The sequence below is a fragment of the Schistocerca cancellata genome, chromosome 3 (genome assembly GCF_023864275.1).
Source record: "Schistocerca cancellata isolate TAMUIC-IGC-003103 chromosome 3, iqSchCanc2.1, whole genome shotgun sequence".
NCBI lineage: Eukaryota > Metazoa > Arthropoda > Insecta > Orthoptera > Acrididae > Schistocerca > Schistocerca cancellata.
Window position 1 is genome coordinate 423300319 of NC_064628.1, and position 18339 is coordinate 423318657.

The 18339-nt window shown below is 44.8% G+C and overlaps 1 protein-coding gene across 1 annotated transcript in view; it reads right to left on the reverse strand.

The window, feature by feature from the left end:
• LOC126176351 (UNC93-like protein) overlaps positions 1-18339 on the reverse strand; it is a 99686-nt gene that overhangs the window by 44483 nt on the left and 36864 nt on the right. The window contains exons 2-3 of the mRNA XM_049923504.1: positions 6423-6718; positions 566-848 (exon numbers count right to left, since the gene is read on the reverse strand). Of these exons, the coding sequence (XP_049779461.1) occupies positions 566-848; positions 6423-6718 (579 nt within the window). The remainder of the gene's footprint in view (positions 1-565; positions 849-6422; positions 6719-18339) is intronic.

Genomic DNA, 18339 nt, shown 5'->3' on the forward strand with positions numbered 1-18339 from the left:
ACTTATCCACAAGCTACTGACGTAGTACTCTTGTCCGCTATCCTTATTACTCTAGGCATTTCGCCGAACCTGTAAGAATTCGAGCTTGGTTTGCATCTGCACTGAAAGGATCTCTGGGCAGTTTTGGACATGTCCGAAACAACAGGCACCACGTACGTATATGAAACAGATGTCTTGACCATCATTCACTGGCATTCATGTGACCGAGATATACTGAGCATCTGAGATAGCGTTATACATTACCATTGCGTTCACCCAAACTCTACACGTCTTTATAACCAGGAAAGACGAGCAATGGTCTTTGAGATCCCTTTCCGAACCAACCACAATGGAATCCAAGCACTGTGCATATCTAAAATCCTTCCATGTAGCACCTAATGATCTCCTCTACATATGAAGAAAAACTGAACTGACAATGTGACTGAAGATGAGTGTGTACAGTAACTGGAAATGTCATGGAACACTGAAAAGGTGGTACAGCTCTAAATCTCATTTCTTGATTAAGTGCTCTTCTTGCAGCCAATTGAGTACACGTACGCGAAGAAACAATTTTGAATATACTGACCTGTCTATGGAGTCTACGAACAAGGCGACGGTAGCGGAGGCAGCCACGATGCAGCCGATGAAGATGGCGGTGATGACGAATATGCCAGAGACCTCTAGCGGAGGCCCGTGAGCCTCGGGCCCGCGCGACGCCAGGGGGCAGAAGCGCGCGCCGCACACCTCCTTGGGTTGCGTCGCGTTGGGTGGCGACCGCGGCCACGCTGCCGCCCCCGACCAGCGCGGCGTCGGTGACGCCGGCGTCGTGGGCGCCACCGCTTCGCTAGCGTGGTCGTCCAGGGACAGCACTGCAGCAGAACAAGGTGGCCGCTATACGCGTGTGACAGACGAGCAAAGCAGCATACTCGTCGCCTATCACTGGGTACGATATCAGTTTGTTTACTGCCTGTCCTTTACAAGTTGCAAGATGATTGGGACGAGCGTATGGAGTATCAGTGTCACTTCTGTAGCTGCACTGTCTGATCGAAAGTATCCAAACAGCCTTACGGAATCTGGCTTTGACCAATAGAAAGAAGTAGACCGACCAGTTTATAAGGAGGCTGTCTATTGTGTCGTCATAGAGAACTAATAACAGCTGAATGGTCTGGTCAGGAGAGCTCAGTGAAAGTTTTGACTTGTCATTGGCTCCCTCCTAAGCAACAAATCCGTCAGGGACACTAACACTTCCAAAGCTGTCCAACTGGACTGTTGGTTATGAGACCGCGAAACGCAAACGCGAAGAAAAGAGCTAAACCACGACCAGGCATACCTGATGTACTGACGGACAGGGACTTTCTGACACTGCAGGGGATGGCATAAAACAATGGCATGAAATCAGAGAAAGGAGATCTTGAAAAACTGCAACCAACAGTCGAGCTAGCATGGTAATTGCGTGTAGGGAGCTGAAAGGAATGGAGTAGTATGGTCGAGCAGCTGCTGTGGTCAATGTATGACTGGAGGTGATATAAAGAGCCACACCACTGCACAGCGAATGACTGGGAGCTATTTGGAGCTATTAATCACACTATACCTGTGCCACTATACTACAATATTCAATTAACTGTGGATGAAGCCCGACCAACAGGCAGTACATGCATTGATCAAAAATGATAGTGCATTGAGAATGGCTAGTTTCTAGCTGAAATCTAGATCTGCCAATAAAATGTAAAAAGGACGACTCATAGCTAAATATATTATTTACAACAAAATATCCCGAAATTTGGTAACTATGGAAGCTAATCCTCGAGTGGCTTCAGCTTGATATGGATTACCTGAAATAACTTTTAGACCCTCATTCTTGTCGAACTCAAGCTCTTACCAAGGCTAGAGTCAGTGTTTCACACGATTTCACCTGACAGTGATAGAACAAATTTATAGAAACATGTAACATTGAGTTACTATGAGTTATATTTTGATTAATGTGTAGCTATTTAATACTCTTATGCATTTATTTATAGCAATATCTGTAGTTTTAGACCTAGCAGAAACATTTAATTAAGTTACTTTTGCGGTGTTTCTATTTTAGAAGTTACTGTTTTAAGATTTTTTCGAAATTTGTAATTCTGAGGCTACCCAACAAAAAATGTCACGCTTCGCCAGTGCTTATTTATGCAGTTTTTTAAAATTCCAGCGTGTCCTTAATTTCTGTTCGTAATTAGATGCTGCCACAGGCCACACTGTGCCCTGACGTGATTTAACATGTTGTAGAAGTAGACGCAGAGTAATTTGTTTTCTTCTTTCGGCACGAATGGGAATGTGTTACGAATAGACGAAGTGAAACAAAGGTACAGAAGTGGAAGCGAAATGAAGTCATCTTACATGAGGTTAAGGGACGGGCTGAGAAACCAATTAAAATTTCCTAACCTCTTTATTTGTATGTAAGCTACTACGTTGGACGCGGAATGTTGATAACTTTTGCCATTAGACGGACGCGCGCTCTAGGAGACATAAGAAAGAATTATGGGTTGCGCAAACAGCGTGAATTATGATTTGTGAGCAAAAATTACAGTTGTGACAGAGCAGCTTACTGATGACGGAAGACATATTGAAACGACTGTTTGTAAGAAAGTGAATATATGGCGACTGATTGGGTCGTTACTATGATTTTGTCTTCGGATTTGATATTTAGAAACAATCGTGTCTGTGGATACGCAAAAAGTGATCCATAATGATAAATACACACATCAAAGAAAAGTTATGCATCTCCCCGGTTCCCAGAACTTCTGACGACAGACGTTGACTGCGGATATTGCATCACAGACACAGTACCTTTGACTGTTCACAGATGTCGCTAAGCCCGCTCAAAGATGTAAACAACCACGGATAAGCAGCGCCTATTAGACGGAGGAGGTCCGACAGCCGATCAGTTACAGTCATTCCATCAGGAAGGAGGTACACAGCTAGTGTTGTCTGTAGTTCAACCATGCCTAGACGGTCAATACCGCGGTTCGATCGCATCCGCAATGTTACTTTGTGCTAGGAAGGGCTCTCAACAAGGAAAGTGTCCAGGCGTCTCTAAGTGAACCAAAGCGATGTTGTTCGGATATGGAGGAGATACAGAGAGACAGGAACTGTCGATGACATGCCTCGCGTAGGCCGCCCAAGGGCTACCACCGCAGAGGATGACCGCTACCTACGGAATATGGCCCGGAAGAATCCTGACAGCAACGCCACCATGTTAAATAATGTTCTTCGTGCAGCCACAGGACGTCGCGTTACGACTCAGATTTTGCGCAATAGGCTGCATGATGCGCAACTTCACTCCCGGCGTCCATGGTGATGTCCACTTTTGCAACCACGACACCATGCAGCGCGGTACAAATGGCCCCAAGAACATGCCGAATGGCCCGCTCAGGATAAGCATCACGTTCTCCTCACCAGTGAGTGTCGCATATACCCTCAACCAGACCATCGTCAGAGACGTGTTTGGAGGCAACCTGGTCAGGTTGAACGACTTAGACACACTGTCCAGCGAGTACAGCAAGTTGGAAGTTGGAGGTTTCCTGCTGTTTTGGGGTGGCATTATGCGGGGCCGACGTACGCCGCTGGTGGTCATGGAAGGTGCCATTCGACCGATAGTGCAACCATATCGGCAGCATATTGGCGAGGCATTCGTCTTCACTGACGAATTTCGCACCCCCATCGTGCACATATTGTGAATAACTTCCATCAGGATAACGACATCGCTCGACTAGAGTGGCCAGCATGTTCTCCAGACATGAACCCTATCGAACATGCCTGGGATAGATTCAAAAGAGGTTTTTATGAACAACGTGACCCACCAACCACTGAGGGATCTACGCCGAATCGCCGTTGAGGAGTGGGACAATCTGGATTAACAGTGCCTTGATGAACTTGTGGATAGTATGTGATGATGAATGCAGGTATGCATCAATGCAAGAGGACGTGCTACTGGGTATTAGAGATACCGGTGTGTTCAGCAGTCTGGACCACCACCTCTGAAGGCCTCGCTGCATTGCGGTACAACATGCAATGTTTGGTTTTCATGGGCAGTAAAAAGGCCGGAAATGACGTTTATGTTTATCTCTATTTCAATTTTCTGTACAGGTTCCGGACCTCTCGGAACAGAGGTGATGTATTATGGGATGTTTGTATCATATGACTGAAGAGACCTGGCATGTTATTTACTTTGAGAGCTCGAGGTTCCGTTTTTGTGTTTACGTATTAATTCTTTATTTACTTACGGCATTTCGTTAATAGCTGTGATTTTTGGCTATCTGGTTGTTTATGTATCTTAAAGATTTTTATTTTCTTGAATGAAAATGTGAAGTCCTGTCTTTCGAATTATTAAAGAACATGTGATGGCAATTTGTTTAAAAACAGTAGTGCAAGCAAACGAATTGTGTATTTTTTACTTGTGGGATCACTGAAATGGCCTCTTACCAAGAAGGTGGAGTCCGAGACAGTCCCAAAAGTACTAATGAACATTAAAGAGAAATGAAGACTTGTGTGCCTTGTACTGTATGACCGTTAGGAACATTTCACGTGTTCGAGCACGTCGAAACTACGTGGTCGAACTTACTATACTGACAATTTACGTGTCGTATGACTTTTCCCCTTTATGTCTAGTGCAACCGCAAGCATATATTTCACACTGTACTATGTTGACATTGTTTAACTATCTGGTGAGTAGTGTCACTAAGTCCTAACACCATTTTTCTTTACGAGAATGGTCTAGTCAATAAAAAGGACTTACGATTTTGTCACGTTTCAGTTTAACACTGAAAGGCCAAGGTTAATAACTTTTGCAAGTACGATAGGAAACGGAAGTTTTATGCCAGAAGTCCATTCTACTGAGAACAGGCGGATAAATGAGAGCCATAAGATACTTTCAGCTTTGATCTATCACGATCATACACCACCACAAGCATGGTGCGAAAATATAGACATTAAATACAGAATCTTAAGAATTCGTAGTAAAGACTGAAGATAACGAAACAAACACAGAAAAACGGGAGCTTTGCTTGGAGACCAACTATGATCTAAAATAACCGCAAAATCACGCCAATAGTAAGATATGAAATTTTAAACTAACAGGAAAGCATGAAACGATGTTTGATTTCATTGATGCAAACAACACGAACCCAACGGAAACCAACTGTAAGAAATCAACTGTATTTGGTATCGTGAAAGTCACTTAACATATTTACTTCACTCTGATGACAATACAAACCAAAAACATAGGTTATCAGTATTGAGTTAGAACATGGTATTATAGTCGGCGGACGACCGATGGGAAACAGCATCTCGGAGGTAGCGGTTAAGCGGGGATTCTCCCTTACGACCATTTCACGAATGCACCGTGAATATCAGAAATTCGATAAAACGTCAAATCTCCGACGTCGCTGCGGCTGGAAAAATATCCTGCAAGAACAGGACCAACGACGACTGAAGATAATCGTTCAACATAACAGAAGTGCACCCTTCCGCAAATTGCTGCAGATTTCAGTGCTGGGCCATCAGCAAGTGCGAACGATTCAACGAAACATCGATATGGACTTTCGGAGAGCATGGAGAAAACGTCACGAATCCATGGAGCCTGCAAGTCAGCAGGGGACTGTTCAATCTGGTGGAGCTTCTCTAAAAGCGAGTGATATGGATCTCCTACTACGACTCTGATAGGTGACACGTACCTAAGCATCCTGTCTGTTCACCTGCATCCATTCCTGCCCATTGTGCATTCCAATGGACTTGGGCAATTCTAGCAGGGTACTGCGACACTCCACACGTCCAGAATAGCTACAGAGTTGCTCCAGGAACACTGTTCTGAGTTTAAACACTTTCGCTGGCCACCAAATTCCCCAGACATGAACATTGACATATCTGGGATGCCTTGCAATTTACTGTTCACAAAAATCTCCACACCCTCATATTCCTATAGAGTTTTGGACAGCCATTCATGGTCAGTTCCCTCCAGCACTACTTTAAACATTAGTCGAGTCCATTCCACGGCGTGTTGCGGCACTTCTGCGTGCTTGCGGGAGCCCTACACGATATTAGGCAGGTGTACCAGTTTCTTTGACTCTTCAGTGTATATTAACATTATAGCACACAAACTCAGCCTCAGTCTTTCCAAGTAAAACACGAGGAATCAATTTTATATTCTGAAGGAAAATACATTTTTAACTAAATGCAACTGCACAAAATTGAAATCAAGGAAAATACATTTGTAACCAAGCCCAACCTTAGAAAATTGAAATCACTATTTTTGCTGATCACTAGGACAACTAAAGAATGTTTAACGCTGACAGATGGTTTTGTAGCTGAAGCTGACCCAGACAGATGTTACTGCAGCTGGGAATCCTTACACATGGCACCATTACAGTGAACGTCAGTATTACAGTGAACGCGAGGGCACTGACCTGCAGAGGAGATGAGGTTGCCCCAGACCTGGCTCATCTGATACAGCATGTAGAAGGCGCCGAAACTGCGCACCATGAGCGCGTCGCGGCGGCCCGGCGCCGGCGGGGTGGCGTCGGCGTAGTGGCCGGTGACGTGGCTGAGGTAGGTGCTCTGCGCGCACCACAGCGGGCCCGCGCTCAGCCCGGCCAGCAGCGCGCCCGGCACCAGCGTCCAGAACGACGGCCAGAACTGCGCCGCCATGTACGGCACGTAGCCCAAGATGCCCGCCGCCATCGTCCATTTACAGCCCAGCCACCTGTCCGGGCACAGCCACATACTCCTCATCAAGCCTGTTACGTACAAAACCCTGGGAGTTCCTGGTTTGGTTTTGTTTTGCTTTAGGGAGCAAAAAACTGGCCTCATACGCGGCCAAGTCAACACTATAGAGTACAAAGACAGAGGAGTCAGAAACGATTATACATCAGTCCCAATGGACATAATAGAAGACAGCTAAAAAACAGGCACGTGGAAAAAGGGCTAAAAGAAGTCACCGTACAGAAACGGAGGTACAAAACTAAAAATTAAATGGCCTTCGTCACATTGCTTTGGCGGATAAGAAGTGAAACGCGGTCGACAACCTGCGCGTCATTTGCTAAAACGGCCAATAACTCAGATGACAAACCCAAGCGGGAATGTAAAGGGTTCAAATGTGAGAAATTCGTCAGGAAGTAGCAGACGGTTAAAACTTGGGCGCAATATGTACAATCTGGTGGGGTAGCGTCATTTATCAAATGACGATGGCTAAAAAGGCAGTTCCAAATATGCAGCTTACTTACAATGACCACCTCCCGGCGGGAGAGGCTTAATAGGCCGGAGCTTACTCCCGTGATTTGAGGACCATTGGCGATGCCAAAGGGACACCACCACCTGACAGACGGCAACAAAGAGCGCATCAGAGGCAATGCAGGTACTCGCGGGCTGATGCACGAGGACTGCAGCCTTGGCAGCAGCGTCAGCAGCATCGATTCCTGCCAGACTGACATGACCAGGAATCCACAAGAACATCACACTGGCTCCACCAAGAGTGAACAGTGGACAGTTTACCTGGACCCAGTGCACTAAGGTATGGGGATGGGCAGTGTACAGCACACACAGACTTTGAAGGGCACAGTGAGTGAGCAGAGGACACAATCGAAAAGGCTGTGTCACTAATTTACTCCATGGCTTGATACACGGCAAGGAGATTGGCTGTCAATACTGAGGAGTGTGCCAGAAGCTGACAACACGCAAGGATGTCAGTGAAAAAGGCACACTGGACCCCCCCCCCCCGGTCAGTCTGACAGCCATCAGTGTATACATAGGTACTATCACGAAGCTCCATGTGAAGGTCGAAAAACTTAAGGTGATAGACTGAGGCTGGAGTAGTGTCCATAGAAAGCGAATGAAGGCTAAGATTAACATGAACAGCTTCGTGAAGCCAAGGTTGTGAAGGGTTCACATCCACCCGTAAAGTTACAGGCAGTATGAAGTTAAGCCACCCTAGCAAGTGCTGAAAGTGGACTCCAGAAGGCAACAGAAAAGAGACGCGCCCCAGACTGGTGACCGAAGGGATCATCAAAGGAGGTGGCATAGGATGGAAGCCCATGCATGGCAGACAAATAGCATGCATAACTGCTAAGGAGTAAGTCATGGCGGTAGGACAGTGGTAGTTCAGCAGCTTCAGCATACAGACTCTCAACCAGGCTAGTAAAAAACGCACCCATTGCCAAATGGATGCAATGATGGTGGATAGTGTCGAGACAGCATAAAGAGATGGACGTGCTGACCCATAAACAAAGCACCCATAGTCTACTTTCGAGTGGACAAGGGACCAGTACAAACTGAGGAGGGTGTTCAATGGGCACCCCATAAAGTACCACTCAGAACACGTAGGAAATTGAACCATGTACAGCAGACTGCCAGGTAAGACACATGGAAGGACCAAGAGTGTTTTCTTTGGAGCATGAGCCCGTGGAATTAGGTAGTTTCAACGAATGGAAGGGCAACAGGACCAAGATGTAAAGATGTTGGAAGAAACCAATTGTGTCGGTAGAAATTCATACAGACGGTTTTGTCAGTGAAAAAGCTAAAGCCATTGTTTATGCTCCAGGAGTAAAGACGATCAAGACATCGCTCAGTGACATAGGTCCGTGGAGAGCTGCAATAGGTGGCTAAATTATCAACAGAAAGGGAGTCAGATGCCCAGCAAGAGACAGGCCTTTATTGGGTTAATAGCGATAGCAAAGAGGAAGACACTCAGGACGGAACCCTGAGAGACACCGTTTTCCTGGATGAATGTGTCCGATAAGGCAGAACCCACACACACCTTGAAAACTTGATCTTGTAAAAATGCCTGAAGGAAACAGACAGGCGGCCACAGAAGCCCAACATGTAAAAAGTATGGAGGATCCCAGTTCTCCAGTAGGTGTTGTAGGCCTTTTCCAAACCTAAAAACACGGCCAGTCTGGGATTTCCGCAGAAAACCATTCATGACATGGGTGGACAAAGTAATGAGATGGTCAACTGCAGACCGCTGGCCCCTAAATCCACACTGCATTAGTCAGTGAACTGCGAGACTTTAGCCACGATACCAACCAAGCATGAATCATACATTCCATCACCTTGCAAACACAGCTGGTAAGAGATGGGGTGGTAGCTAGAAGGAAGGTTTTTGTCCTTACTGGGCTTAGGTATGGATATGACGGTGACATCATACCAGCATCTGGAAAATGTGCCGTCTGCCTAGATGAGGTTGTACGTGTTAAGCAGAAAGTGCTTGCCCACAAGTGAAAGGTGTTGCAACATTTGAATGTGGATGGTGTCTAGCCCTGGGTCAGAGGATCGGGATCTGAGAGCATGATCTGTGTCACTCATAGTAAAGGCGGCATTGTAGCACTCACGACTCAAAGAAGGGAAAGGTATCACCCAAGCCTTCTCTGCTCGATTCCGATGGAGGAAGGTACTGTGATAATGGGAAATGCGAGGAACGTCCGTAAAATGGTGGTCCAAAGTGTTGGAGATAGCAATAGGGTCCACGAGGACAACGTCTGCTACTTTCAGGTCGGAAATTGAGGAATGGATCTTGGTCCTAGAGAGCCGCTGGAGGTTGGCCCACGCAACAAAGGAAGGGGTGGGACTTTTAAAAGACCTAGTGAATGAAATACAGTTAGCTTGTTTTCTATCTCGTGCACGAATTGCGTCGCAGCATGCCTCACTGCACCAAGGGACTGGGAAATGACGTGGTAAAGAGGAAGTGAGAGGAATGGAACATTCTGCAGCAGGAAGTATAACGTTGTGAGATATTCTATCTGGTCATCACAACTGGGGAACTCTTGTTCTTTCAAGGTCGCTAGGGAGAAGTGAAACTGCCAGTCAGCCTAAGTAAGCTGCCATTTCGGTGTGCACACGGACGGGGTAGGAGTCAGCAAACGGATAGCACACAGGAAATGGTCGCTGGAGTAGGTGTCAGAAAGAACGGACCACTCAAGACGTTGGGCAAGCTGGGCAGTGCAAAAGGATAGGTCCAAATCGGAATAGGTGGGTGAACTGTCAGAAAGTTAAGTGGGCGCTCCAGTGATAAGACAGAGGAGGTCAAATTGGTTAAGAAGGTCAGCCAAGAGGTCAGCTCTCTGACAGGTCCTGGCAGAGCCCCAATGTGTATGATAAGCATTAAAGTCACTCAGTTGAAAAAATGGGGGAGGTAGCTGCACAGTAAGCTGAAGGAAGTCTGTCCTGGTGACATCTAATGACATAAATGGTACAGAGGGAAAACACCAGGTGGGGAAGGAAAAGGCGAACTGCAACAGTTTGAAGACAGGTCGTCAGGGATATGGGATGACTATGAATGTCGTCCCATATCAGCAGCATGGCGCCTCCATGAGATGGAATGCCGACCTCAGGGGCAAGGACAAAACAAATCGGTAGGAAATGTGAAAGCAAAGCGGTTGTGAGGGTGCAATTTCGTTTCCTGAAGGCAGAGTACAAGGGGACATTATGATGCTAAAAGCAGCTGTAAATCCTCTTTGTGGGACTAAAGGCTACGAACGTTCCATTGGAGAACAGTCATGAGGAGAAGAGATTCAGGGGTGTCAACTCAGCAGCTGCTGGGTGACAGCCATTGTTGAGTCTACTACAGGGCACAAAAGCAAGAGGATCCTGCTCCACGGGGTACAGCTTGCTTGCGCAGTTGGTCTGTGGAATCCAACACTGAGAAACGGTTGGTGATGCACAACAGCGACATGGAGGCCAGCTGGGTTAAGGTATCGCATGGAGACACCGTAGAAGACGATCTTCGATTTGGCGAAGGACAAAACAGTTTACCTTCGGTGCACTTCTTTGAGCCTTTCCGGTTAGACGAAGACTTGGGTGGTGTTTGCTGAAGGGACAGAGGAAGTCATCACAGTAGTACTACTACTGTCCTTTCCGGCCTCTTGGTTGTGTAGCAGGTGGCTTCGCCCCTTGAGGCGAGAGTTTGATGAGTTGTTGCACAGCAGGACGGGGGATGGCGAAGCTGACTTGGCGCTGAGTTATTTGACAACCTCAGAGCCGAATTGGAGGTCGCATGTCTGCGTATCTATGTCCTTATGGAGAGAGGGGTAACAGGAACAGAACTATAGGTGCCAGACGCGAGAATGTAGGGTTTGTGACTAGCCAGTAACTGGCGAGCTATTGGGTAAAGCACTTTTTCCTTTGCCCAGACAGCCCGCTCCTCAAGATACACGGTAAAATCCCGAGGAGGAGGCGGCACGGCCGTCATTGGAATAATCCATTGGGGAGAAAGAGGTGGACAGTCGTCCTCATGTGTATCCCTGCCACTGGTTGCCGACAAGACGTTCGTGTGTGGTTGAAATGACACTGGTAGCAACGCATTGAGTTCTGAATATATCGCCGGACTGTGATAATTTCATAGCCTGCTCTTATCTTGGATGGAAGCACCACTCCATCAAAGGCGAGAAAAAGAGTGCGAGTGGGCACTAAAGAGGAATCTACCTTTTGCATTACATGATGGATGGCAATGACGCCATAATCAGTGAGGTAAGATTGGGTTTTGGCTTTGGTTAGACCATCGAATAGCCTGGTGTAAATGACACCATGGGAAGAATTCAAAATTCTGTGGGCCTCGACATGAAAAGGGTAGCCATGGATAATCGAGGCAGCAAGCAGTTTTTGTGCTTGGGAATCAGAAGTATTCTCCAAAAACAAAGTGCCATTCCGCCAACGAGAGCAGGAGGGAGGGTGGGAGGGAGACCAACAAGAGTATAAAAACAGGCTTGAGACACTTCTTCAGGGACAAAAAATGTAAGGCAGAATTAAATGGCACGATGAATGTAATGAAAAGTCTGCTGAGAACCGAACTTGGATTGGGAGTAATTTAAAACTTACTAGCTTTCATACACTGCCTGAGAAAAGTAAAGCACCCAGAAGGCGAGAAGGGGATGAAATGAAGCTCCACTGATTATGAAATCACGTCAAATTTTTGGAGAACTCGGCAGTATGAGCACACTTAATAGTATGACGGTATACCCTCTCTGGCCATGATAAAGTAATTGTATCCCCTCCTGAGGCAGACTGACCAACTTCATTAACTTGTCCTTGATACCTGGAGACTGGCGCTGTGATGGGATTTCGTCCGAGCTAGTCCCATACATGCCCTTTTGGGGACAGTTTAGTGCATTATGCTGTCCTTGGGAGTGCCTTGACATCATGCAGACTGTTCATAGACACGTGCAATGTGCGGACTAAAAATAGCACGACATTACTGTTGCATGAGAGGTAGCACTACAATCACTACCAGCAACGACCAGAAGTCGTACCAGTCCGTGACATCAGGAGTAGCACCACTCTGCCTCACCAAAACTCAATAAGAATCCAACCCCATAATTCCCAACGATGATCATCGAGGGTAGTGCAGACGGTTCATTGCTAATCACTATACATCGGCATTCACCAGCAGTCCATGCTTCTGTCACAGCGCCATTCCAAACGCAGCCATTTGTGTTGTATTAACTGCAGCCTATGCATGGGACCGTATTACCCTAGCCAGTCTGCTGGAAATCTGCGACCAATGGTACGGGGTGACAATGTGGCAAAATATCCGGTATTTGTTCTGAAATGACAATCAACTGTGAAAGTGCTACGACGTGCATGGTGCATAATATTTTGCTCCTTACTTGTGGTCGCACCTGGTCGACTGGCACCTTTACGGGTATGCATGCAGTCCCACATCGGGCCACTGGCACACTGAATGCATTGCGTCAGGAGATTTCACGGCTACTGACCGGCCAAATGAAGACCCACAATTACACGCCCCAAACATTTAAGTGCTGATAACGCTGTCTTACGTGAGTACGCGACGTCCGAGTCCTTCAGTGATCACTCAGAATCTGACTCTGCTTACATCCCTTGTATGGCCTAGGTGTGGTAGCAACGTGAAATGCAATCAACGCTAATGCTGTTGTATTCGTCACAATTACAAACCGACGATGTTTTCTCCGGAACCGAGCGAGGTGGCGCAGTGGTTAGCCCACTGAACTCATTTGGGTGGACGACGGTTCGAACTCGAGTCCAGCCATCCTGATTTATGTTTTCCGTAATTTCCCTAAACTGCTTCAGTCAACTGCCGGAGTGGTTCCTTAGAAAGTGCACGGCCGACTTCCTTCCCCATCCTTCCCTAATCCGATGGGACTGATGACCTCGCTGTTCGTTCCCCTACCCCAAATCAGCTAATCTCTTCTCGGGACTTTTTTGTCAGTAGTACATATTTAAATAAACAATTTCCAAATTTCGCCACTCACTTTTTGAGAACGAAGCAGCAATAGAAGCGAGTTTGAAAACGGCAAGCCATTCTAGAAATTTACAGAATAAAGACACATTTCAGTTGCGTTCGTAAGTGTTAGGCTACTTGGATGGGCTTTATGCCTGGCCGCCTGCAGAGGACATTCGAACCGGGCAGAGGCGAAACATGCGTAGGCCGACTGACCTACTTCTCAGCGACGACAGATCCGACTCGGTTCGTGACTTCAAAAGCAGGACCGTCAAACTGTAGGAAGTCGAGAATAACGGATAGACTGACTCAGCCGAGAGTGGGCGGAAACGACCTAAATAAACAGAATTCCCCACTATTTACACGCCCATATACACACTTTGCAGGCCATTGTTCACAATCTCACTGAAATACTGCTCACTGCAAGTGCGCATTGCAATTTTTACGCCTTGTAAGTAAGGTTATGAGCGTTAGGCGAGCGCAGCTGCTGTTTTAGCTCTTAAACTAGCTGCGAGACAAGCACTTCTCTCTGGAGGTTTGCTTTCCTAAGTTTATATTTCTTTGAATTGCAATTTCTTGGACGTTTTATTTTTATAATTTTTTCGTATTTTCATGTTCATTTTCATTCTCAATTTCACCATCAGTATTATCTTACAATATTTTATAAATTTTATGACCATAAATTATTGTATTGCAACGTTTCGTACATTTTGTTATTAAAATCGTAAAAGTAAGGGTAAGGCGAAGTTATGTTGATTGTACTGTGAGGAGGGGGCAGTGGTAAACAGTAAAACTGGAACCCGCTGACTGTACCTCGTTAGCAACACACTCCCCACAGAACTGAACCGCGGATCCGCGCCTGGGAGAAGCGGAAATGGTATCTGCCATGAAGTCAACATTTAAACTGGGGGACCAGGTAGTAAGGGAAGACAAGCAAGTCTGCTGCCTTAGAAACAAAATAGCCAGTACCACTCTAAACAGTATTGAAGGAGAAAATTAGCGCGGGAAAATAGGGAATTTCTTGCTAAACCAACGAACATCGGGCTTAACTTGAGAAATTTCTGACAACGTACGGCAGTGGTACAGTACTGTGTGGAAGTGCTTGATCTTGACTGATAAATGTAGAGTGTCTCTTGCCGAAACTAATTTACATTCACAGGGTGTTCAGAAATGCTGTGAGAAGCTTGGAAGTGTGTTGCAGGGTAGGTAGTGCTGAGAAAATTATGAAGACAAAATCGATAAGATGCTGTTTCCGAATTAATTAGCGTTGAAGTTAGCCAATCAAGCCGTTGTGCGCGCAAATTCATGCAGACTGACAGATACGATTAGTGTCATGTGTTCTCATAGCGTAGATGATTGTGCACGAGACTGCTCAGCCTTCGCCTCGAGTTACTATCTTCTGATGTCCAGTTTCTCTCTCTCTCTCTCTCTCTCTCTCTCTCTCTCTCTCTCTCTCTCTCTCTCTGGTTCGGTTTTCTGAAACTTAACGAAGAACAAGTTTGGCGACACCGTCTCTCGCGCGCCGCTTAAATTTGCGCATGCAACGTCCTGCCTGACTAACTTACATCCTAAATTACTCGGAAACAGGGCCAAGTATAGACTTTTTCTTAACGGCCTTTTCTCAGCACGACCTACCCTGCACTGTTAAATTTTAACGACCGTTTCTGATCACCCTTTATATTCCTCAAGCCAGGGGACACATCGCTTTCGTCTTATTCTACTTACATATTGAGCGAGGGAAGTGTGACTTCCGGAAGCGGTACGCAAAATACGTCAACAGTACAACGGCCGCACAATATCTTCCACTACAGGTTTTGTAAATTTACTCATCAAGGTTGTGCTCATAACTGCGTCTTTCTTCCAAGGATTCTCATTTATGTCCCCTGACATTTGTTATGGGCTATACCCTCTTGAGACGATCCAAGTAGATCTTTTCCGAATTAGTCACGTGTCTGTTTTCGTGCCAGGTTGGTGAGTATTCAACGCTTTACCAGTATTTCTAAATTGCTCGCTCTGGGGTTGAGATTTTCTTTACAGAATCATTGTACTTGTCAGAAAATCCAGTGAATCTGTGCCTTTCATTCTCGTTCCCTAATACTGATTTTAGGTGATCGTCCTATTTCCAGTCTTTTTGGGTTAGTGCCCCTCAATATTTTCACTATGTGACGTACTCAATATGGTCACAACTAATCCTGTAATTGTTACTATCCAGTTCTCTCTCTTGAATATAGGCTGTATGTTACATTCATTCTCACTTAAAGAAAGCAACCATTCATTATAGCTAGTTTAAGTTTTGTGGAAATGTTTCTGTGTATGCGTATCATCACCGAACGACGATTTCTTCCTGTACACAACAGCATAATCCGTTAATCTTTTAGTGCTACTGACCCTACCTTATAAATTTTTGATGTATACTGGCTACATTAGAGGTCGTCTTACATTTTCTTGTGGAACAGCCGACGTTGCTTTCATTTCTGTGAAAGATCCGTTACCAAGTATGGCACACTGGGTTCTGTTAACCAAGTACCTCCAAGCTAGTATGATATTTGCTAAGATCTTTGTTAGTAGTCGTCGGCTTCCGGAGATGTAGGAACACAGATTCTCTCTCTTCACATGCATCTACTGTCTGCAAAATGTGGTTCTAATGTTTGAATTTACACTAAGATGTACTGCAGGATCATGCAACAGACTGACCTCAACAGTACTGATCTGTAATTCCCTTTTCGTTACCTGCTCTTTTTCAGCCACACTGTTGGGCAAGAGATTCTCGGTAGGTATCAACTACGAAAGGAGCTCTACTTTCGTAGCATATTCATAGTAAAATATGACAGGTTTCCGTCTTGACCGAGGACGTTGTTCGTCTTAAGTAGCCTACATGTTTCTTTTTATTGGCCGACCAATGACGTATGTAAAACTAACAGTATGGGCACATTATCAGGAAAGAACACACTGCATTTGAGCGAGCCGGATTTTGATGAGTCACTCAGCTCAAGGAGGATTCAGGAGAGTGAATCATGGTGCCTCGCATCACACCCCTTGCAAGACTGATAAGACACACCCCACTCACTCTCGCCTCCCTCCTTACGAGCGTGGTCGACATCGCCCGTAACGCCTGAATTTAATCGTTCAGTGATACTGAGCCGTTCCTTACAGCCAATCTTAATGTAACCATGTTCCATGGCCAATTTAACAAGTTTTCACAGGACATCAACATTTCGGAGAGCGACGAGAGCCGCCTTTGTGTGTTACACCGACAAGTAGTCCACGCATTATGGCGGAATGATTCCAAAATTTGTTACCTGAAAAAAAAAACCAGAAATATGAGCATATAGAAAATTCTATTTAAAATTTAGTTTCTTTTTCGTGAACTCTATACAAGATGACGAACATGACCAAAAAATCCGCAAAGTAGCAAAAAACGGGTTCTCTTAAACTATAGCGCCTATTGAAAACAAAACTTAAATTTGTAGGACTCAAAGACCCATCGACACTGCTTCGTTACATTCTGAGATATACCGAAAAACCATTAAAAATCGTATTCTCTAGAACTGGTCAACAATAACTTTTCCGTATTTGGTATTTGCTGTAAGTATAGCCCGCCGTAAGTAAAAACAATAACTATTTGAAAAATAAAATAGAATTTTTCGAGGTGTATCTTTTTGAAAAAAAAAAAAAAGATCAAAACAAAGGCGCTCTCGATAGTTGGCTAGGTGTTCTCTGCGGATGGCCCTACTGTAGTAGTTTTAGGCTTTTTTCTCCACGCTATTAAATAATTTTTACTATTTTAGTCATTGTAAATGAAAAATTGACTTCGAAAACCTTGCACTTTCATTGGGTGTTTTTAACCAATCTTTTACTTATGAAAATAAGTTTTAAAGAAAGTTTCTAACTTTCATGAATTTAAAGAATAAATTTTTCCTACAGCCTTCTCTATCCGAAATAACTATCTTGAAAAATCTAGTGAATGTAGTTGACATTTACAGCGATGCGCTTGATGGAAGATAATATTGAATAATTACGTTTTCAATAAAAATACTAAAATCTTTGATTTTTAGTGCTAGTAACTCAGTAATGTGGAACGTGCAAGCGCCTAGTGCTTCAGCTGCAGCGGGCGGGGGAACCGGCGTGCGCCAACTCTGGAAACTGGTCCTAATTGGCCCGCGCTTGCATTATCTTCGATATTTCTGCTTCTGGACTACATTAAAAATGGTGTTGTACTTCGGGGTAGCTTGACGAGGTAATACAAATGTTATGGACATTGTCGCCTTACCAGCAAAACATCCCCTGAAATACTCAATTTTTATGTAATTTACATTTCAGTGTGAGTGCGCGGCGGTTCCCCCCCACTCCGCCACCCGCTACAGCTGACGCACTCCGCGTTTACCCTTTTCACCTTGTTACTCGATTACTGATATTAAAAACAAAACATTTTAGTACTTTTCTAGAAAATGTAAGTATTCAGTATTAAGTTTCATAAAGCGTATCGCTGTAAAATGTTAATGACGTTCACTAAATTTATTTTTTAAAAAATAGAATGTCCCAATAAAAATTTATTTCGTAAATTCATGAAGAATGTCAATATCTTTCTTTAAAAGCTATTTTCAGAAAATAAAAACTTCTTGTTAAAAACATGCGCAACAAGTACAAGTTTTTCGAAGTCAATATTTCATATTTACGACTAATAATACCGTAATTTTTTTACTGGAATAGTAGCGGAACTATTCGTGAAGAAAACAAGCCTAGAACTCTTACTGTAGGCCCATCCCTGAGAAGACCTAGCCAATTATCGAGATCGCCTTTTTTTTCACAAATCCATATACCTTTTAAGGTACCTTACAAGCATTCATCTACATACTTTGCCGTTATTTACAACCGCAATCAGGTATCATTTGATAGGCTGTATATCGTATAAATGAATATTTAAAGGGGACTGACATTGTCACGCACACCTTGTAAATAGTTGTTAACGCTTATTGCATGAAAGGTGACTAAGTGTCTTTATTATCAAACTGGCGTAATGAATGATTTCCTATGCTAGTAGTGGTTGTAATGCCAGTGAAAATTAAACAGCAGGCGTAACTGAAGCCCTGGTTGGAAAGGCCTACACAGGTCTGTGGGTCTGCTTCATACAGAAA